Source organism: Anser cygnoides, chromosome 11, assembly GCF_040182565.1.
Source record: "Anser cygnoides isolate HZ-2024a breed goose chromosome 11, Taihu_goose_T2T_genome, whole genome shotgun sequence".
NCBI classification, from domain to species: Eukaryota; Metazoa; Chordata; class Aves; order Anseriformes; family Anatidae; genus Anser; species Anser cygnoides.
Window position 1 is genome coordinate 22,039,153 of NC_089883.1, and position 23,360 is coordinate 22,062,512.

Below are 23,360 nucleotides of genomic sequence, written 5' to 3' on the forward strand. Positions count from 1 at the left end.
TCATTAGTTATTTTAGCATGTCATGAAATGCCCACAAATGAAAGTGGGAAGGGAAGAATCAATTGAAAGTTACACTTTATTTATAATTAACATAGACAAAAAGTATGGCACAATTTCAGTGTCCTCCCCTCCCCAGCCTTTCTATGAGACGAGGCAAATGTCTGTTGCATGCATATCTAGGAAATTCCACTAGTAGTGTGTGTGCTGTCAGAGAGATTACATAGTGGATGAATGCTTCCAGAACCTTTCTGTTTGCATGTGGGAAGAAAAAAAAAAATCTCTATTTTCAGCTATGGAGATACTAGCAAAATATCTCAACAATCTTGAGCAGCACAATTTAGGGAACTGAAACAGTTCTACAATGAAAATAAGTTTGCTCTCCTTTATACTGACCACCAAAGGATCCAACTACATTGAAGTTAACTTTTTTTTTTTATATTGAAACAATTGTCTAGTTTAAATATTTATAAATTTCAAATAAAATATTTTAATTTCAAGCCTAGGTAAGGAAATATTACATTCATATTGCATTTGCATGTGGAAGAGAAGAATTGAAAACATACATACATTATATCTGCCCTTCTAATTAAATACTGCGTGTAACCCTGTCACTAACAACAGAAAGTGTATTGGCAGGAAAAAGCCAATAGATTTTTAACATGGTGGCAAACTCTTAAGAAATGGTAACTGATATCTTGATCATTCAAATCAATGCATGCATACAAAAAACCACCACCATTACGAGCCAAAAAACACAGGCACAGAAGTTCTGTTCCCTGTTACTGTTAGGCAGATTTCAAGATACTCTTAATTGAAAGAGCAGCTTCCAAGAGGCTTTAGGAGTTGTGGTTGCTTACTCCCCCCCCCCAATAAAGGATGAAACACTTCAAGGCCTTTCTACTCTCTGAATCTATTTGAGGCTTAGAAAGAGGAAGGAGGTAAGATTCTGATTCTAATTATTACAGTAGTTTTGAATATCAGGTGATGAGGCCCTGATAAACACCTTAATATGTTTCCTGATTTTTGGACTAGTGCTGTAGCTAGAACTCAGATTTTTCTGAGATCCATTTTACTTATTTGATGTAAATACATAAAAACACCTAAAACTGTTTCCAGACTTGAATACCACTTTCAGGAAGTTAAATTTGGTCTTACATATAATTTTCTCTTTCATAGTAATGGCAAATTTTTCTTTGTCCCTCTCTGAATACCAGAGGATATCTTATAATTCCTAATAGTTCATAAATTAAATAAATATAACCAGTTACACAGCAATCTGAATGCTTCTAGAACTCTTCTAGAACTTCATCATAGTGGAATTTCCTAAATATATATACTCTTAGGATGCATCTCAGTTGAACACTACAAGTTTATCCATATTGTTTTGGGGCTCTAATACTTAAGTTCCTATGTAACTCAATTCTGAATATACACATCAATATTTGAGCTAAAATAACATTTCTGCATCCTTATTACTGGGCCTCATGCTTGAAAAGTGTTAGGCACCTAAATAAAATACTGTGTTTGTGTTCATTGTCAAAGTAAAGGAAAAGCATTGGAATAAAGTGAATCAGCAAAGATTTATGGTCTTGCAAATGATAGTATCTCTGGATGTGACAATTAGAAGCTTAATTAGTGTAATTATCAGTAGGGACAACTGAAAGGAACAACACATTTCCCCGGAGAGAAAACAGGATTCCCTTTGATCTCTACTTTGACTTAAGAGTAAATTGCAAAACAGCAGCATTAGAAAATCCTTTTACCAAATACTAGGACCAGTACTGAGAAAATAACTTTGAATAAAAACTATCACAATAAATCTCCTATGAATTTATTAAAACAAGTTCTGCATTTTCATTAAATTGAACTGCATGTACTTTTCATTTTTCCCCTAAATTTTTTCTACATCCTTTTTTTGCAGCAATTCAGGATATCAATGTAAAACAACAGACTGAACGCAATTATAGTATACACCTCAGCTGATCGTATTCATAATATCCTTTAAAACACAAACGTCCACATACAATTGAGATACTGTGTTTATTATTATTTATTGTGAGGTCCTTTACCCAGTACACGTATCTACCAGAAAAAGAGGACTAGACAAGGACATTTCCTTTCATCTAGACCATTAAATGATAAACACTGTTGACTCTAATTGACCATTAAGTGACAACGTAAAGAAAAAGAGATGATTAACACTGCTATTCCTACAAACTCTTTCACCTTCAGACTTGACTCAGACTTGGAACATATTGAATCCACTTAGCATACCTTAGGAAGCACAGTGGAGAGGAGAGAGAGGCAGTTTCAGTGACAGAAAAACCTCTCTTGAACACGTATGTTGGCTCTGCTTTCCTATTTGAATTAATCTTAAGTTATGAGACTGTGAATGTTATACAAGGCTGAGATTCTTCCATACAATCTACCAACATCCTGTTAATTAGCTCCAATAGAGTTGTCTCTAGCTCTATAGAACATAACAATGCTTCCAGAACAAATATTTTCTTATCATAGAATCATTAGGGTTGGAAAAGACCTGCAAGATCATCTGGTCCAGCCATAACCCTACTACCAATGTCACCCACTAAACCACATCCCTAAGCACCACGTCCAACCTTTATAGCCAAAAAATACAGTAGATTGTTATATCTGAAGAAAAGATAGTTTACTTCAGGCTGACTAGAAATACATCACAAACACCAATTTTTTTCTTGAATTAAATGTAACTACTTTTACAGCCTTCCTAGTTCTCATGATTAAATTTGGACACCTGCAAAGAAGCACTTTTCCTGAAAATTGTTACACGAAAGTCAGGTGAAACTGAGGAAAAAAATGAGTAGGATAATTCCTTGAAACCCTAGTACAGCTTTCTCTGTTCCTCAGAAGTCATGTAGACTGCACCAGTTTCATTCAATGTAACTTCTAGTAATATACCTTATTATCCAATCTTACCCCAAATTTAGACAGTCAAGACTGATGTTATTTCCTAGTATTCCTGGGAGGTTCTGCTCCCCTCTTGCAGACTGACCATCTTTTTTGGTTTCTCCCATACTTTCCAACAAATCAAATTGATGCTGAATGGAGTATATAGCAACGCACTTGTATAATTTCCTAACCATTTAGAATTATTGTATTTTTATTGGGGGGAAAAATACTGTAAGCCCTGTGTACACTGCTCTCCAGAAAGTTCCTTGACAGGAAGATCAGTACCTTTAAAACTTAAGTCCTGCTTTTGCAGAACAGAGTGAGATTTCCACTGTGGTATGATCAAAACTCCATGGGAGACAAAACAACAGTAGCTCTTCTCAGCTTGAAAATCGACTGAGGGGAACGTGATAGTGGCCATAAGCAGCACAAATAAGTCACTAATTATTCACTGTTCTTCACATCATGAGAAAGGGGAAGGGGCATCTAGGAAAATGATCAGGCAACAGGTTCAAAATAAACACAGGAAAATTATCTTCTCTCACCCCACCCCACTGCTGGACTGATACTACAGAAAGTCTGTGCTGTACTGGTCATTGTCAAGAATAGTACTGGGTTAGATGTGACACTATGCCTTCTCTCACCTTTTCCAACTTTTATTTTAGTACACAGGAACGCCCTCTTTGTCTCTGCTTCTGAGTTAGTTGGAAAGTCGGAACTGTAATTCTTCCACTGATGGGCAATAAACTACAAAGCAGTCTTTTTTTTTTTTTTCAGATTTAAGTATTGCCTTTAGTCACCTAAAATACTTTTTAAGCCATATGCTTGTTGTTAATAAAAATAATGGCTAAAAATAGGGTTATGAATGAGCAGTCACTTGAGCAGTACTAGAGAAAAGGAGCAAAGCTAACTAAATAGTGCCATCAATTTACAGATTAAAACATCTGAATTCCCAAAACTTAGGGTAAATTTGCAGCAAGGGGAAGAATGACGGAGTACTTAAAAAAAAAAAAAAAAAAAGACTGGAAAAGTGCCATGCTATCACTGTCTTTGAATACACTGGTTACTGTTGCCCAGAAGGCACTAGAAATGGATCTCCATTTAAAAAGCAGACTAGTTGCCACACACAGATGGACGCTCAGAATAGCAAAAAGCTTGAACAGGTGCAGTCATGCAGGGAATTGCATGTGTATGCAGGCATGTGGTGAAGGATCTAGCGGGAGCTCAAACATCAGGCATTTTCCTACTTTTTGAAACTCTATCTCCAAATATTTAATTTTTTTAAAAAATTTGCAGAAGTAAACATAAAACAAGGAAAACCAAAACAAAACACTAGGTCAAACTCCCAGACTGACTCATCTCTTCAGGAAGGTGCTGGAATAATTTTTCCTGGCAAGCAATAGAACCAACTGAATCCATACCAGCCTCTGTTTATTTGTCATTCTTGTAAATAGATTAAAACAAGCAGGAGAAAAAGAAAAATAGAAAAGCTAGGTTACAAATTCCTTACTCTGTGAGGAAGGGCAAAGGTAAAATTCTAACTTAAGTTACAAAAGACTTCCCATATTATGAAATAAGCTGTTAAATATAGAATTAATTATGTATTAACCTGAATTCCCTTGGACTAAGTATGAAAATACATTGATTTTAGAAACTCATTCTGTGATAGTTTAATTTTAAAGTAAATCTGGTCTACTCCAAGAGCACTTAGACAAGAGGGATTGATTCCTAACAGCTGTTATTGTTCAAAAAGTTAATATCTAGGAATTTTGTATTGATTTGAAGGGGCATCTGTTTCTAGAATGTGTAAAGCTTTGATAAAGCAGAGATAATTTATCTGCTTTCATTTTGTACAATAAAGCTGCTCTTAATATTCTTATCTTCTAATACTGAATTTTAAATAGAATGACTTTATCATGCCATCAGCTTTTAAGGAAAATCATTGAAGTCAGGTGGGTTTTCTGCTCCAAAACAGAGGAATTATATGATCCAGTATCATCATCATCATCTTTGTTATAGTGAGAAAGTGAAAGAAAACTAGTGATTTAGAACTATACATGATGAAGCAGCAAGGGCTGCTTATTCCATGATTATTATGACACTGATTAATAGTTTGCTTATTGATAAAAAATGTTAAATTCTACTTTATAAACTATTGCTGACATTTATATTTCATACTCTCATGGACTTAGTGAAACTAACCTTGCTTGACTAAATACTTGGAGATGGCAGATTCATGCCAAAGATCTCTTCCAGCCTCTCTCCCACCTACCGTGCATCTTATTTACCCGTTTATTCTGGAAAATTCCAAACAGACACTACACACACAAGAAAACAAATTTTGTGAGTTAGCTGTTTCTCCAGCCAAAGGCGAAATTGAACTGCCTTGTGTAAACAAGACAGTAGCATCTTCCAAAATGAAAGGCGAATCTTATGATTTTTACTGGGGAGAAGGGGAAGGGCAAGTATTCTGATGAATTTTGGCAAAATAAATATATAAAACAAGACCCACTACCACCTGTTCTGGTACCGAGGTCCAGGATAGAGTTGTGAGGAACTACATGTTGGAGTTCTGACTAGCTGAGCAATAGACTGGTGGGAGAAATAAAATGAATATATATATATATTATATATATATATCTCTCTCTAAAAAGTCAAAAAAGTTCTATGACCCCTCATCATTTACTGAACCTTTATCCCACTCTGGGAATGTTTTTTGTTTGACAATTCATACACTGTTTCTAAACACATGTACAAAGACAACTGTGTAAACTTGCATGCACTGTTTTGTATATGGTACAAAATAAAGGAAAAACATGATGACAAGAGGTAGAAACTAGAAAGCAAATCATATTCCAAGATACAAACGAAGTGCTTGTTCTCATTCTGCAAGCTCCTGCAGTGAAGTCACTTAAATTGCATTCTTAGATCTATGGCTGCCTTATTTCATAGCCTTGGAAAATGTACATCTCTTCACACATCAGTTTCCCCACCTGTGATCCCAAGATCAAGGATTCTCTCTACTATTTATTCACAATGGCTGCCATGTGAATATGCCTTTTTGTATGGAGTTCGTAAATTTTTTCTCTGAAGAATACTGCCAAGTTTCAGAAACTGTATATTAGCATATCAGTGAGATTTTTTTTTTTAACCTAAACAGTTATACTGTATCCTGAAAGCAATTATGCAGATCACATAGAAGTTAAATTTAAATACATACAACACACTACAGGAAAGAACTTTAAATCAGACAAAAGGATATAGAAATTAAACTAAGGAACTCGAAAGAAAAATTTGATTTGTATTCATGGTATAACTTCAACACTAGAAACATCAGCCAGTGCAAACCCTCTATGAGCTGAAAAACATTCCAGGTTGGAATCCTGTTTCAGTACCCATAACTTGAAATTGGCTACTAGGGAAATCTCAGAATGCCAAACAGGCAGTAAAGTATTTCTCTTCTTTAAGAGAATTCTCTTCTTTCTCTTCTATAACCTCTTCTTTCAGTAGAAGCAAAAATATGTTTGACTCATGAAAATACTTCCAAAACAGAACATACTAAAGATCAGAACAGTTTATGAAATACAGCTGAAATATCTGAAATTATAGAGTGGCAAAATAGGAATAAAAAGTCAAAGAAATAGAATCCAGTTCATGAAAGTAACATTTCAGATAATATTCCACCTTTCCATTCTTTTCCATTCTCTAATTCCCCTCCCCCCCTTCAAAAAAAAGGTGTGGTGTTTCTTAATTTTTTTTTTTATAATACCTGGCATAGAAATAGAATAGCTCTGCAATATCATGAGGGTTCCAAAGTTCCTTTGTATGTCGTAGGTAGTAATATTTCCACATATCTACCACTGAAATGCACCTATGTCTATCAGGAATGTAGCATCACTTCAAATGTGTGCAGCAGAAATAAGCAGTTCAATAATTGGAGTGAAGGAAATTTTACCTGACAGAAATTCTGCAAATAGAACTTCACCAGCAGAAGGAACAGTACCACAGTGCATAATGCCAAGGAATAGCACTTCACAATCTTATGGAAATTCTGTCATGCAAGTGGGTAGTTAAAAATATAACATTTCATTAGCTTAACTAACTGCACTTCAAGATGATGGAACAAACAATTCAAGACATTTCCTCTGTCAACATAGGGATGTAATACCATGTATACCCTGCACTTGTTTCTGATTTATTTAAAAATGCAAAACACAAACCTGGTGATGATAGATACTATTGCTTCCCCCACTTTACTGTGTAGTCACTGGATATCCCTGGCTTGATATTTTGAGCTTAACTACAGATTATTTACAGAAATTCAGATAAAATTTTATAATTTTCTGTTCTAAAAGTTCTGGAATTTTCATTGAATTGCTTTGATGTTTTATATAATTCACTCTTTCAGAACTTTGAGAAAAATAGCTTATTTTGCTCCAAAGAATGAAATCGTGGAAGTGCTAAAAAGATTAATAATTTGTTGCTCACTTTCATATCTTAATTTATTCTATTAATACAAGTTTTCTTAAGCAGGCGCTTCTTAAAAAAATTGAGACTCTAACTGCTGAATTTCATTTCTGTACCGCCTTCGTGCTGCCTTACCAAGAACACAGATTTTTAGGTGAATTCCATTAATGGTAACTGCAATTATAGTTGCAGTTATATATATATATAACTGTCTAAATATATTCCCATTTAAAAACTGAATTTGCAAGTTTTTTCTTTTTTTTTTTCCCCCTTACCCCCAGGCTTAACTTTTTCTTAAAACCAGATTATAGCAGGAAGGACTAGAGGTTGTGAATGCCAACTTTCACTTGGAAATTTAGTCTCTGCAGTAATTAACGTATGACACTTATCCTGCCAAGTATGTCACTTCTAGTTTGACCATACTGGTATGAAATTTGGCCTTCCATTTTAAAATATGCCACATCCTGCTTCAGTGATAAACTTTGCTAAACCTGAGTCAAGGGACAAGGAGGAATATATTAGAGTGACAGTTCCAAGAAATATTTTGAAGGCAGAATGAAAGGTTCCAATAGAGCCTTCTCAATAAATAAGTGTACATTCTCCCCACCTGCCAAAGTTATTTCTAATTAGCTTCTTTAGATTATTCTGCAATACTGTGAAAGTCTAGCTTGGAGATGGCATCAGAGTGGACATATTTTAAAGTGACACTGCAATGAGGCAAATACAAATGTAAGTGAGGTAGGTCCGCACATTAACAAGCCTTACCATGTCGCATAAAGGATTGGGAGTCTGCTGTTTTACTGACTATTGTGATCTCATGAAAATTTCATAGATACCATGTTTTAGTTGCTAAATAATTGCTAAAAGTACACATGTATGCATAAGTCAGAGAAATTATAGCAGTCTCTCCACTTTGTTGCTGGCTCAAACCAAGAAACGTACAAAACAAATACTACCACCTGAAGGCTGTTTGGCAGCCTAGCTGAAATAACAGGTTTCTGTTCAGCTGCTAGCACACAGTGTTGTAATAAAACAATCACTGTCACTTTCTGGCAGTCTTAGTGTATAGGCCAAGTACTGAATCAACTAATGAAGTAAAGAAAAACATGACAAAGACCTCCAACCCTATCATCTCTAAAAGCAGAACTGCATCAAATAAAAGACAGAACAAGTTTACATGTAAACTAGCACTGGGGCTGCTTTACCAAATTTCTTTGTCAACAGATTGATTTAGTTTCCACAACTGTTGGTTTGGCACTTTCTATAAATACTAAAATGCTCAGACACTTAAAAAACAGAACACCACACCAGGAATTCCTGAGAGTTCGAAGGGTTTGCCTATGTGGATGTCAGACATTTCTCTGCTAGTAGGACCCAGGGTGAATTTAATCTACAAAGAGATCAGTTGGCCTACATCATTAACACACTTCTACAAACAGTGGATAAAACAGTTTTAAATTACCAGAAGTTGCATCATTATGGATTATTATTTTAGCATTGTTAGCCTTCTATAATATGATGTTGCTCCCCCTGGAATACTGATTAAAATAGGAACCAGATGTGCTTTTCATGACCAGATTGAAAAAGATAAACAACCAGAAAATCAATTCAAATAAAAAGGATGCCCTGGGGGTGTTTCTCAAAACTGAAGAGGGAGAGCATATGTATCTTTCAGAAGGGTGGAGCAGGAACTGAAAAACACTCAAAAACAGACCTCTCCTCTTTCACAAAAAGCCCTAAGAAACATGGAACAATCTGGTCCTTCAGATACCTATTTGGATTATATTCCAGTGCACCATTATCTTAAAATTGCGTGCACTGGCAACACTGAAAGAAAAAAAAAAAAATCAGTATTTTCAGTTTTGCTTATAAATCAACAAGAAATAAATCTTGTATTAAAAAAAGACCTTTTTACATCTAGATCTCTGTATTTTACAGGAATACCACTTTAGTTTACTGGCCTGTAAATATGATATGAAAGTTCCAAAAGAAGTGATCTATCACCAACTCCAGTGAGCCACTAAATGGAAGCCTTATCTTTTGCCAATCCTGATGGTAGCACTTTTTATACTAAATGCAGGCCTGTATCTAGAAACTTGAAAACTATGACTACAATACAATGGCATGGTGGACCAGCAGAGTAGACCAGCTGTTTCTCCACAACAGAGCAGGGATCACAAATCACAAAGGAAATTTCAGGACCAATTCTCAATGCTTCAGCTTTTACTGCAGATTTCAGTGTGGCCCTACTGAAGCTAGATTTTTTCCTCTGCACCTTTGCATCTAGGTAAAGTCCACTGAAGAGGGAATGTCTCTGTTTCCTTTGAAAAACAAGGAGTTGAACAGTATTCTTCATTTGGGCAGGAAACAGTCTTTGTCCTTTATCTACCTTAATTTCAGAAGAGCTAGAAAGACCTAGCTTGAACCTGCTCAGCACCTATTCTCATAGCTAGTGTTCAGGTTGCACCAGCCCGCTTTGCTTCAGCTGAGAGTCACTTCCACTGGGAAGAGCACAGGCCACACAATAGCACAGTATATAATGGCAAAACAGACAACTTATGTCTAGCTTTTATGAGCAAACGATTTTGGATATCAGTATCTCACTTTTTGTGTGAGCAAAGCTTTGTTACTATATGATACAATAGTTACTCCATCCCTAGAAGTCTTTCACTGCAGATTATCAAAGTCAAAAAACATTGAGTATTCAATCTATTCACACTAAATTTAGAAATGAAAGATTCCATGCAGTAGAGCTTAGTACATATTTGATTTGCCAGGTGACGTTACTTCTCTTAGCTGAGTTTTAGGGGAAAAACAAACAAACAAAAAAAACCCAACCAACCAAGAAAATCCACCACAAAAAAATAATTAGACAGGAGAAGAGGTTTTATATGAGAAATTCCTTGGTCCCACCCTGCACTTTCTTAAAATGACTCTTAAGTTATTAGAGTTTATTTTCAGGGGATCCCCTATTTTGCAGCTCCTATTTCTTCTGATTCACTGCATACATTAGGAGCTCATTACTTTCCTTTGTTCCTCCTCTATGCCTCACATCTCTCCCCCTTTTCCTCAAATTTGCCAAAATTTTTCCCGTTTTTCTCCTCTTCCACTGTTTTTAATGCCCTTTAATTTCTTTCTTCTCATAGCTGGTTTTCTGTTCTCTTCCACATGCCAACACTAGTTGGTACATTATCAGGTTCCTTTGGATACTTGAGGATACTCATCACTCTCCTTACGCAAAAGCTTAACCAAGCTTGCCAACTCAGACAATAAGCTGCATGAGAAGAAGTATTTGTAGATGTTGAAAGATTGGTATTGGATCAAAGTTTCATTCTTTGAGACACCTGCCATGTTTGAGATACTGGTGCCTATTACAGAAATGGTTTGGTTAGAAGAGCCTAAAGTAAAATTCTTTGCCTCTCACATTGAAGAAAGTGGTGTGCAAACACACCTTTGTAGGCCTAAGAAACAATAGTTCCACTGAGCAAAATATTTCTAATGGAATAAATGGTAGCTTTTTCGTATTTATAAATGTTGTGATCCTACTCCTCCTACTGCCTCACACTACAAATTGAGAAAATCAACTATAAATTTTCTAACTTCAATTTTTTTTTTCACTGAAGTGATTTTTTATTATTATTTTTCCATAATCATGTATTTTTTTTTTCCACAGTTGCACAAATATCAACTCCTATCCTATTTTCTTCTTGTTGTTGAAGTAATGGTTATCAAAATCATGTTGGTTGCAAGCCCATGGAAAAACGAAGGCAAAAGCAAAGGGAATCACTGATAAAATCTCACAGTCCTCATACTAGAAGTGTAACAAGATTTTAGAATGCTTTAAGAGAGCTGTCCTTTCTCCCATAGGCTTCTCAATAAAGAAGAGATAAAGCATTGTAGTCACCAGTAGGAACAATCAGGAAGGGGCACAGACCACTTACTTGAGCAGAAAAATTCATCTGTAACTGAAGGTTATAGAACACATGTTAAATTTGATAAACTATTCACCAGAGACATCTTAGAGACCAAGAATTTATACCAGACACTGCCAATGTATTGTTCATGCCTAACAATGCTATGAAACAAGCAAATAAACAAAGGCATGATCTTCAGAGAGGAATTTTATTGAAATGCAGTTAACTAGCGAAATACTGCTTGTCAAAATTCTTTGGAAAAAAAAACTTTAATATTGATATTTTCTTATTCTGTGGTTTTCTAACAACTGGATTAAGAAAATAATACTCATTCAGTTGGCTGCCATGGGAAGGGACTGACACATTCTGTACCTCAGCATGATATATTTTAGTGACGTAACTTTTTCACTGGAGCTGTTACACCTACTCACTGAAAAATAAGTGTTCACAAAACATTTTTCTCCTGAAAAAAAAGTGTTTTTTTTTTTTCCCCCATTTAGAAAGTACCTGGAAAAATCAAAATCTTGCATGTATATGGAATCGTTTTAAAAATAATTTTCAGGGTATTGGGTATTTACTAATCATTACATATGCACTTATTTTTTGTGGTCAGCAGTCTCCAAAATCACATAATTCCTACGTCCCAAGTGAATAATGAACATTCTTAGGAACAGTTATTCCTCAAACATGCTGCATGTGCTTTTCAAATATATGCCACAGTTTTTCATCCATGATGTACAATATGCAAGGAAATATGTACCATTTAAGTCCTTGAAGCAAAAGACCTGTACTCATACTCTGCTGACAAAGTCAGGTCAAAAAAATGTGTGTTTGTTTTACTGCAGAAAAGGTTTCTGTTGCAGTAACGCAGTCAACTACATCAGAGCCAACAGAGACACAACAGGTCGAAAGCAGACATGATGCAGATTCATTCAATCCAATATCATAAAAAGCTGATAATGACAAGTTGCCATTACACTATACTAATTAGGGAATCAAGTTTTCTCTCCTCTTTAATAGGTTTAAAATGTTATCTGCTATGGGGGCAAAGGGAATACAGATGCCTTAGTCTTAGGGTTCCCCCGCTCCTCCATCTCCTTTTTCTCTATCACTTCCCAAATGTTCTGCATTCCATTTTCACTTAACAGCACTATTTAGGTTTGGTTGAAGAAAATTTAGTTACAATGGACAATCTCTGTCAAAAATAAGTGTGAAAAACTAGTGACTGAAAAAGGGTAGAAACGATTTTAGTAATGCTATAATTATGATAAGCAAAGGAAGCCAAGAGTGAAGAGGCAGATCAGACCTATCTCAGTTGAGACTCAGATCTGTTTCAAAGCCTGACCTTCATCAATTTGCTGGCAAAATTCAATCCTTGTTCATGCCACAAGCCAATCAAATAATCTAACAACAGCTGCAATAGCAGACATTTGAACTTGTGGAAGCACAGCTGTTCACAGATAGAAGGGTTCACTCCTTGAATCTACAAAAGAGCTACATATACAGTGAAGTGCAATGCTGCTATTACCTTGGAATATAAACTACTCTAGTAATCTTAATTCTAGGCATCTTTAAATGCTGGTCAGTTTGAAAATAATAATTATATTATTATTCATATAATAAGTCATAATCTTAAAAAAGATAAGTCATAAAGATAAGTACTAAGACTTAAAGAATATGACTTATCTTAAAGATAAGACATATCTTGCCTAAACTCTCTTGCTGGAGCTCTGAAAGAAGCTCTCCAATTTTGACATTCTCAATTTGCCTTACTACTTTCAGTGCAAAGGTATCTTGAAACTTTTTCTCTCTCTTTGTAATCAGGCCACAGAAAAACTAGTCCTCTGATCCATAGCCATTCTAGATGCCTCAGGAATGATGCTGACATGCTTGATCTAACCCTACGCTTGTGCTAGACATCTGAGTGCATTTCACATTATCTTTAAATCCTCCTTTCACACTCTTACTAGATTATCAAATGACTGTCCTGGACTGAAGGATATCATGGACTTGATTATCAGTGAGGAAACGTGGTGTAACACACTTGTAAGCCAATTATTAACACAGTTTTTCTATTAAAGGCACCTTTTTATTAAGTTCCCTCAGTTCTGCAAATGCTTATCTATCATCCAAATGGTAAACAACTGGCAAACCCTACAACTGTGACTAAACGGTGTCCCTGTCTCTGACAGGTGAGTAATAAATAATGCAACCATTACAAACAATTACACTTGTTCTGAATTTATTCATGAGTTTTTATTCATGAAAAATTCTGCTTGAAAAAAAAAAAGAAAAAGAAGAATGAAACATGCGCATTGCAGGAGCAAAGACTATGAACAAACTCCAGGAAAACCAAGCTACCTACCCAGAATACATTTCTATGATTGAAATCTAGATGCTCAGCTATGTAAATCACTGCAGTATGATAGAAATCTGCCTCATACACCATTCTGATTTATGTAAGAATATACTAACGATAATTTTATAACCTTAAAGTTAGTTAAAATGTAAGTATATGTCAGGAGATGACAAGAGCTTACTTGGATAACATTTGTTTGGCTGTCTCTGTAAGTATGTAGTATGATACAGACTGTAATCTGTGCCATTATTCTTTTCTTCACAAGTTCCCTGCCTAATTTAATGCATGAGATAACTAGTGTTTTGTGCCCTTCGAGTACTTTACTACATAGTGCTAACGATGTTTCAATGTAGAGTGTGTATGTGCATATGACTAGGTTTTTGGAATTCCACCCCATTGTTACACCTAGAGAACTCAATAGGGACAGTACCCTTTGAATTTATCATGCCTGTTTAATTAGAGAAACTCACAGCTGTAGAAGTCTGTAAGCAAATGAAGGTGCCTAATATTTTAAGGCCATGCCAAAAGATTTGCAGTGTAGGTCCATTGTTTCTGTGTAAACCTGTGTTCCACTTTAGGTTTTGGAAATGTTCCTGTTGTATTTTCCATGTCTATCGACTCTCAACCTCCATACTTTGGTTCCTTTTCCCTTGCTTAAATTTCTGCAGTTGCCTTTCTGAACCATCTTCCTCTCTTCAGTGCCAACCCCTTCACTTTCCTGGAAGCATCCAATCCCACTCCCCTAACTAAATCCTTGAGCTTTCTCACTCAAAGTATTTTATCCCAAATTCTGACCAATTGCCATCTCTTCTTGTTGCATAGCCAGTTCACTTTCAGATGAGTTAAGGACCATCTTATAGATATAAGATCATCCACTGCTATGTGATATTGCCAGTTCTTTCATTACGTACAGGTACGTATCTATGTAAGATGGTAAGTCATGTGCCATTATACTTGCTGGACATTTTTACTAATCCTTTTAACAGTGTTTTCATTCTGACTTTAACTGGTAACATCTTTACATAAGAAAATGCAGTGCTTTATGCACTGCCATCTAACTAGATGCCAACAGGTGTTAGTAGACTGTAAGACTACTAATAATTTCCCCTTTATTGTGGTTTAATCAAAGAGTGCAAATTGTAGTGCAAGTCTAAGAGAGGACCATATAATTTGCACAATATAGTTCTTTTCTATGACAAGAGTAATTAGAGATATAAAGAAATATTCGAATAAGAGGATAATTTTCCATTCTCAATCAACCTTTGTTCAATGAAGTATATAGGCAGTATTAGAAGATCAATGAAGCCACAGTTTGAAAACTAGAAAAAAAAAAAGGCTGAAAACTGTCCTCCAAAAATCTGCCTTCAGATGGGCTCCAATTAAAAAGAACTAAAATTGTTTTCTAAGATGAAAAGACTAGCAGATGGACAGGCTAATAATGGGTATGTACTATCATGGCAACAAAGCTTTATTCTTGTTTTAAGCTTTATTCACAAATTATATTTTCCTTATGGTCAATAAAATGTTTAACCATCAAGTAAATTACAATAATGATTATGCTATATATGGAACTACGTGAAGTGTTAAAAATTGCTAGCTTGAGCACTTAAACAGAAATCAGTATTTCATACTGAAATTTCATACAGAAATCAATATTTCATAGCACATTTCAGTTTGGGATTATATGTAATATATGTAATATTAATATCTGTATATTTTTATTCTGAGTTAAAAGCAAACCTTGAAGACCTTATTTCATATTTATTGCTACTAATGTAAAATGTAATAATTACAAGTGAATCCCATTTTAGCTATATCAGCAGGGTACTGACACCCAACATCTTAGGTTTGAAGTCTGATACTAAGACTATATTCCTACTGTTCTGAGAATTTTGGGACATGTTCTAAAGCAAATTCAGGGATCAAGAATGATAGTTTCTTAGCAATAGAAATGTTAGTTTCTTAGCAGGTATGTTTTGTCCAACTTGCCTTCAGGGCAACATGGAAGGTTTTGTTGTTGTTTTGTTTTTTTAAAATCACCTTCATGACCCAATACCAAACCTGAACGATACAGATTACAGTAGGTCAGCCTGGAGATTAAGAAAGCATAGATCTCTGTTGTTTTAGATGAAAACATGACTGCAAAAAGTAATGGCCTATGGGAGTGAAGAGAATGAAGACTTTATTAAGCTGTTTCTATTTGAAATGGAGGCCTATGCACAGCCTTCATAACCGGAAGCAAAGTTCTTGCCCTTCATTTTCACTTTTTCCTTTTCAGCACTGCACGGTAGCAGTGCTCTGGACAACTGTTGACTATCAAGCAGGAGCCAATGCATGGGTTAATGTAAAGGGGACAAGGTTTATATATTAAAGGATATGTTAAAGAATGTGTATTTTGCACATTTTTATGTTTCATGTGGTCATGATACCTCAAATACATTACTTCAAATACAAACTTGCTCAAGAAATGGCAAACTGCTAGCATTTCAGATCAACAGTTTCCCTATATCATTAAAAATTTGCTTGGGATTTGATTTGCAAAGCCCGAAGTATACAAGTTTGTAAGAAACTAGAGGAAGAAGTGCCAGACAAGCTAAATCTTCCATAAAACTAACATAAAGCAATATGATAGAAATATTAGCTAAATCTTCCAAAAAACTAACATAAAGCAATCTGATAGAAATATTAGCTACACTTGGTTTAAACAGAAGCAGGTTGGACTTATGTAAAAAAAAATCCTGATTAGTATATGCAGATCAAGATGGCATCCTTTCATTAAAAATTAAGCAGTTGTATAGCAAAACAAACTGTGTGATTAAATAAAACTACAGTTAAAGTATTTAATAAAAGTTATTCTATAATTAGAAAATGTGACAATGCGGAAGCTAGCAGCAGTAATTAAAGGTTAATTATATTGTTCACTGACTGAACTTACAGCTAGAGTTTTATTTAAAGCGTTTTTTGTTTATTCTAAACACAAAACTTCATAAAGATCTGAACTGAAGCACTACATAAAAACACACTTACAGAAAATTACTTATTTTTCAGAGCCAAGAGAAACACATGCATATGCCTGGATCACAAGTAGCTCCAGCTTTCTGGAACCAAAACTCAGGTATGTATATATATATATTTTTCTCCTGTAACTAACTGTCAGAACAAATAAGTTAGCGAGGAAAAAGGAAAAATTAAAACCAGTATGGATCTGAAAGTGAAAGTTGTTACTGCTCATTAAAAAAAAAAAAAAAGGAAAGAAAGGAGTATTTAAAAAAAACACATTTCTGCTTGCGTCCTATTTTGCTGAGTTTACATTTTATCCTCAATTGCTTTCTTTATAATACACAACAGATAAGCCTCTTGAATGCCACAAATTTTTTTCATTGCTATCATTCTGAATTCAGACTGTGGAATAGATCTGAGAAGGCACTGACATAAATCCAGCAAATGCGCTGGCAGAAACATAACTGGCATAAAACACTACAGTCCCACTTCACGTCAGAATGGTAGTCAGGGGCTGACAAAACACAAAGTCAAGGTCGAAATAGCTGTAATCACAGTTTACGAGGGCTAACTCAATGAAAGCTGCTTCTTTGTATATCTACTGTAGGCATGAGGTCTTTGAAAGCCATGGTGTCATATCTTTCATATCACAAAAAAGCATATATTGAGCCCTTGCTGAACTAGGAAACTTATGTTGAGTCACAGAATATAGGGAACAGTCCAATACACTGAAATGGAGATAAAGACATTAAAAGTTGATTAGCTTTGGATTATGAGTATAAATAGTTAAAAAAGATAATTTAAAGCAAGTGACAAATTGGATTAGCCCAGCTGAACACTAAGAAGGAAGCTGAGGACTTGAAGGAAGGAAACGACTCATTCTCTGTGTTTGTGTACGGAAAAGCCTGAGTAATACAAGGTTGCCTGGTCTTGTACACCTTTGATGATTATTTTGGGCCATTCCAGTGAAAAGAACATTTCACTTATGTCCCCCTCACCACAAGGTGGCACGTATGTACTCTGTTATTTAACTGCCTCTACAGTTTGCTTCAATTTCTAAGAAGTAACTGTTACCTATTTCTACAGAGTGGGAGGAGTGGCGATGGAAGAAAAGCAGGTAATGATAAACAGCATTATTATATCAAGTACAGGCAATTAAAGGTAGGTAAACCATTCTTGATTCATGAATTAATTCCAAACTTTCCTTCTTACTAGTATTCTGCAGAAGGGTCTGAAGCGTATTCACATTAAGCGTGGAAATTAGACAAGATAAAGAGCTATTGAAAACCTAGCTTCTATATGTTTTACAAATACATTCATCAGAATTTCGACAGAATTTAAGGGTGAAACAGAACATAGACTTCGGATAGCAGACTGATGCCAAAGATGGATATAAGCACAGAGAAGCAGAAAGCCGGGCACATCTACCCATGTCTTTGACTCTGGGAAGTTTAAGCCTCCTGGTTATCCATTGGTTGAAGTATGAGGCTTTACTTCCATCACTGCACCTTTTCATTCTCATGTTGTGAGTTTCAGAAACCAGTAACTACTTCAATGATCCTTGTGGGTCCCCACCAACTCAGATATTCTATGATTCTACCTATGTTAAGGAAGGCTGTTTCCTAGTAGCACTTTTTCCTTCATGCTAATAAAAGTTGTGCTTAAATGTCAGGCTTTCAAACATCCACATATGCATTCTCATTTTCCCCTAGTGGCTAATCAAGTGAAAGTCTCAGTGATTTTTTTGCAGTCGTTCCTCTTTTCAAGTCCATGATATAAAAATATGCAGCACAATCTATAATGGTCACAGCACACTCTCCACAATACATAATGTACCCACATGTTTCATATACCCACCAGAAATACAATAAGCAGACTATGAATCCACCAAGCTGCACAAAAGATTTCAAAGAAAACAGATAAATGTGTGTGTATGAAAGAGAGGAGGAGAAATTTTTTTAAAGACAGAAAAATACTGAACTAAACCAAAGCACAGAAACACTAAGTAGCACGCAAAGCAATTCTATCCACACATCATGGGATGTGTACTTTTAGAAAGTAGATTCTTGGAGATTTAAAGTATAAACTATGTACATAGCTCCCTCTGATGACCATTGGACACGATACAATGCAAGTCTCCTTTTATTTTTGTTCGTGCATTCAACTGACAGCTGACTGGTTAAATTCTAATTGCTTCCAAGTGAGGTCAGCAAAGGTATTTATCGAAAAGGACTGAACAACAGACTCAACACACACATGCACGCGCACTCATAAGCACACACATCTCTCTAGCGTGTTGATTTATGGAAACAATTACAATTTTGGTGGAGTCTTTCTGAGCTGAGAAAGTTTGTAGCTACAACAGAGTATCTCATGTTGCAAAAAGCAGACAACAGAAATGGAATACTTGGGTATCCAGCTCTTATCAACAGGAACAAGTAAGTTATCTATCCTTTACAGAAACATTCAGCAGTTTCTAACAGCTAATAACCTTTATCTTCATTTGTATATGCTAGATGCTAAAAAACATTATGAAAACTATTTCTTTTAATAAACTGAAAAATGTAGGAATAAAAATACAGGCTAAGACTGTGAAGTCTGTCTTGAAATTTGAACTAGAGAAATGTTATCTGATAGATTGTGCTAATAGTGAAGATATATGTATGAAGTAATCAGCAGAATTTTACCATGCATGATAAAGTCGTTCAACTGAATCAATATGGGATTTTTGGACTGATTTAAGACTGAGACAGAACTATGTTTACAATCAGTTTAAATGTCTGTTTACGTAAATTGTTATGAGAGATATCTATTGTATATATATATTTGCATATTTGTAAAAGTCAGCTTAGCGTGTTATACATTTATGTATAGTACTTTTCAGTAGCATAATGTGTCCTTGCACGTTTGTAACAATTGAGCATAAAGACTTACACTTGAACCTTTTCTCACAGATCTTTTACTTTCAGTGCAAGCAGCAAATTCAAGTAGTACAGAAGGTCACAACAACAAAGGTTTTTATAACTTGTGTCTTTAAAGGATATTCTGACTGCAGAGATTTTTAAGAAGCTCTTCTATTTCACCATTAACTATTAAGGAATAAACGATCAGAATTCTAGAAGAGGGAACTATCTCATTTAAATGAATCTGTAACTCGTAAAGACAGAAGGCAGGTCGGTGACCTAAGAGCAACAGTCTACTTGAGATTTAATTTTCATTATGTTGTTCATGAACACCCAGAACACTGCACTATAATGCACAAATGGATACTGACATGGATCCTGCCAATTTTGCTCTACAGATCATACTTTTACATTATCTTTCTAATGGGCACTATATCTTTAGCTTGCAATGACATGACTCCAGAGCAAATGGCTACAAATGTGAACTGTTCCAGCCCTGAGCGACATACCAGAAGCTATGATTATATGGAAGGGGGGGATGTAAGAGTAAGAAGACTTTTCTGTCGAACTCAGTGGTATATGAGGATTGATAAGCGAGGCAAAGTAAAAGGGACAAGAGAAGCAAACAACAACTACAGTAAGTAATATCTTTGCTTTTCCTATTTGACTTCTAAGTTTTTAGGCATTTACACACCATTGTTTCCCCATTCCTTGATTTATAGTCATTTCAAAAGAATTTTGTATAACGTACTGACCATTGTATAAGACAAGTTTTCCAATTAATCCTACAGCAGGACATTTGTTATTGATTTTGAAATGCGTCATTTTAAATACTACATTGTAGATCTGCTAATGTATTAGTTACAGCTGGTAATTATTAGCAAACAGAGAGCCTATTTTAACAAGTGAATTAAGGTTTAAGTATGAAAATGTATAACCACAAACTCTGCTCATAAAATACTTATGAAACATTAAGCCACGCTTATATAGTCCACAAACTACCTAAAAGTTCTGTATATTTGAGATCACAATTAAAATATATGCAATACTAGAAAGTTCAATGGAAAGAATTATGTAAACTGTCTTGCAAAATCTTTTAGATAGCTTGCCAAGCCAGGAACAAAATCTATTATAGTTTCTGCAGTTCATTATTACAATGATCATGATGAAGAAAAAATATTCTCTACTCTTTCTTCCAAAAAGATGACTCATCTACAGAGAATGGACATATAATATTTTGCAAAGCTGTACCAAATACAACTTTTGAACTGGCAAAAGAATTGTACTAATCTGTGTTTTTCACACATATACTATATAACTTCCATTTACAACTACTTGAAGGCATCAGTCTTACAATCACTATTTCTGAGACTTTGGCTTTCATGGTATTACAGATATACTACATATTTAGAGAAATATGACATTCACTTTAAAAGACATTACTTTTTTTTAAAGATACAACAAAAATACTTAAGATTATATTGCGTGTTTCAAAATAAAATTAAAGGAAGAAGTGCCAGAGACTTGCTGGTCTAGTGTTTATAGTCATCTGAAAAGATCAAACTTCTTTCCAAAGATGCTATTAAATACAGTTTTAATATAGGTTGCATGTCACTGCACTTTTTAATAACAGTAGCAAAATATAAATAAAAAATAAACTTCAAGAACTGTTGTTAGTGTGATTCAGCTTTCAGCTGAACTTGACTGCATATTTTCTATAAAAACAGCACTCCTCCATGTTATGCACCTAGATAGTGAGCTTCGAAGTTTATTTCTTTACTTCATGACTACATTAAGTATTTGCCAACTTGTGTGGCTAAAACTTCACTGATTAATGTTACCATTTCTTTTAAAATTTGTTTCCATATGTCTCCTTTCTTCCTACTTTATTACGTAGTGCAAACCCTATTGCTCTGAAAGACAACACATGGCCAGCAGCCAAATGAATTATTTGGTCCATATTCAAGAAGACTCCCATTGAGATTCAGGAAAACATTGTTACAATAGAGATCCATAGGGGTAGTTTGGAAGTGAAATGTTGCTCCCATAAAAATAACTGGAAAAACTATTACTGACTGTTGAAGTAATTTCTTCTAAATTTTTGCACAGAATTGAATATCCACTGTACCCATTTTTTTTTCTGTTATTATTTACAAATACTTTGAAAAGATTATGGCAGCATATAGAGCTGAATAATTTCATACGTTTGCTCTTTTGCGGTTCCATTCTACTTAACTAAGAACTTGGTTAGTAATTTAGCATTATTTGAAATTCAAGTAAAGTTTCTCAATTCTCTGCAGGATTCCATGTTGCTGAAGCACTCTAATGATACCCTGAAACGTTCTGTAGTAAAACCACTAGAGAATATCAGATCATCTTGTGCTAAAGGCACAACTTCTACAACTTCTTGTAGAGTTTTCTGAGCACTTTGTTAAGATTTACTGATGGCAAAAAAACTATCATGAATTATAGAAACACAACCTTGAGTCATTAAACCCTTACATAGATATTGCAGAGAAAAAACTTTGAACACTTCCTGGTAAATGTAAAGAGAATCAGGAGAAAAATAACAATCAATACTTGAATGGTTTATCTGGTAACTGAGATACACTACAATGAAATGTCTCCATTAAATTTAACTGAAGTATATGGGAAAACTCCCACCGTCTTAAATTTAGGTCTCTTGCTTGAATTTAGCTATTCTGCATTAGGAAATAATATCTGAATGCTTCTGTTGGATAAGTAGAATAGGGAAATATAAGCAAAAGGAACTTGAAAGAGAACACATTCTCTAAGAAACTCAAAAACTATCATAAAAAACATTTTTTGTCATATCCTCTAATCAACAGAGTATGTAAAAGACCTTTTTGAAGATGTGTTTATGGTTCTATACTAAAATACACTTAACAAAAGTGATATGAGGGGAAAAAAAGACACTAACCTGCTTTCCCTATTTTTTTTTTTTAAACATTAGAAGACCAAACTGGATATTTTTATCCAGGGCTTCTGAAAATCAACATTTAAAAATTATATCCATTACTAAGATGAATCAATTTGTATGTTCAAGCATTCTTGTTCTGTGAACTTCAGTTCTGGAAGTTTTAAATTAGTAAAATGTAAATTAAATCTATTTCACAGGATTGAATCCCAGAACAGTTGCAGCCAAATTGATAAAGACAGTATGAAAAACACTGCTCTTAGGAGTATCTTCGTATTTTATCCTAGTTTTCCACTAATAAGTTCCATTTTGAATCATTTACATGTGTTACTAAAATAAAAACATGAAAAAAATCACATTTTTAACCATAACGACTTCATAAAAGAAGCTGCATTGACAGTCTTGCAGATGGAGTACATTACTTGTTTTCAGCCCATGAATTGTGAAACAAGAACAATCTTCACAATTAGAAACGTCTGTAGAATGATAGCCTCATCATTCTACATCATAACCTTGGCAAGTGCCAAAAATTTGCAGAGCTTGTCTCATCAGTCAGAACCATGAATATAAGAATGCAAAGATAGTGAGGAATTAAAGTCTTTGTGTTTTAAATTTCTCTATTAAGTTACAGAATAAATATATACGTATACATATTTTATAGATATCTTATAAAAGTAAAACCTGAAAAAAATTCTTAAGATGTTAATTTAAGAGCCACTGTATTAAATGTATATGGACTGAAATTCTCAAACATAATACTGGAAGAAATCTTTACTGACTGTAATTAACCTGTACTCATCATACACTTGTTTAAAAATACATTCGAAGTTAACTGTTTTGTCCCAAAAAAA

At 34.7% G+C, this 23,360-nt stretch overlaps 2 protein-coding genes and 1 long non-coding RNA gene across 12 annotated transcripts in view; 2 read left to right on the forward strand and 1 right to left on the reverse strand.

The window, feature by feature from the left end:
- The window catches only part of FAM227B (family with sequence similarity 227 member B), a 124,870-nt gene that overhangs the window by 61,092 nt on the left and 40,418 nt on the right, over positions 1-23,360 (reverse strand). The gene's annotated exons all lie outside the window — the stretch shown is intronic.
- LOC125180699 (uncharacterized) lies at positions 13,608-18,048 on the forward strand. The gene is made up of 4 exons (XR_007159493.2): positions 13,608-14,205; positions 14,495-14,581; positions 16,717-16,783; positions 17,755-18,048. It is a non-coding gene; the product is annotated as an uncharacterized lncRNA (long non-coding RNA).
- FGF7 (fibroblast growth factor 7) overlaps positions 18,908-23,360 on the forward strand; it is a 56,321-nt gene continuing 51,868 nt past the window's right edge. For 4 of the 5 annotated variants that reach the window (XR_010834202.1, XR_010834201.1, XM_067003799.1 and 1 more), the window contains exon 1: positions 19,662-20,208. Coding sequence is in view for 3 of the 5 variants with exons in the window: in XM_067003799.1 (XP_066859900.1) it covers positions 19,923-20,208 (286 nt within the window). In the remaining 2 variants the exon portion in view is untranslated. Of the gene's footprint in view, positions 19,107-19,661; positions 20,209-23,360 lie in introns of those variants that run through there. The other variant, XM_067003800.1, reaches the window with a different exon arrangement.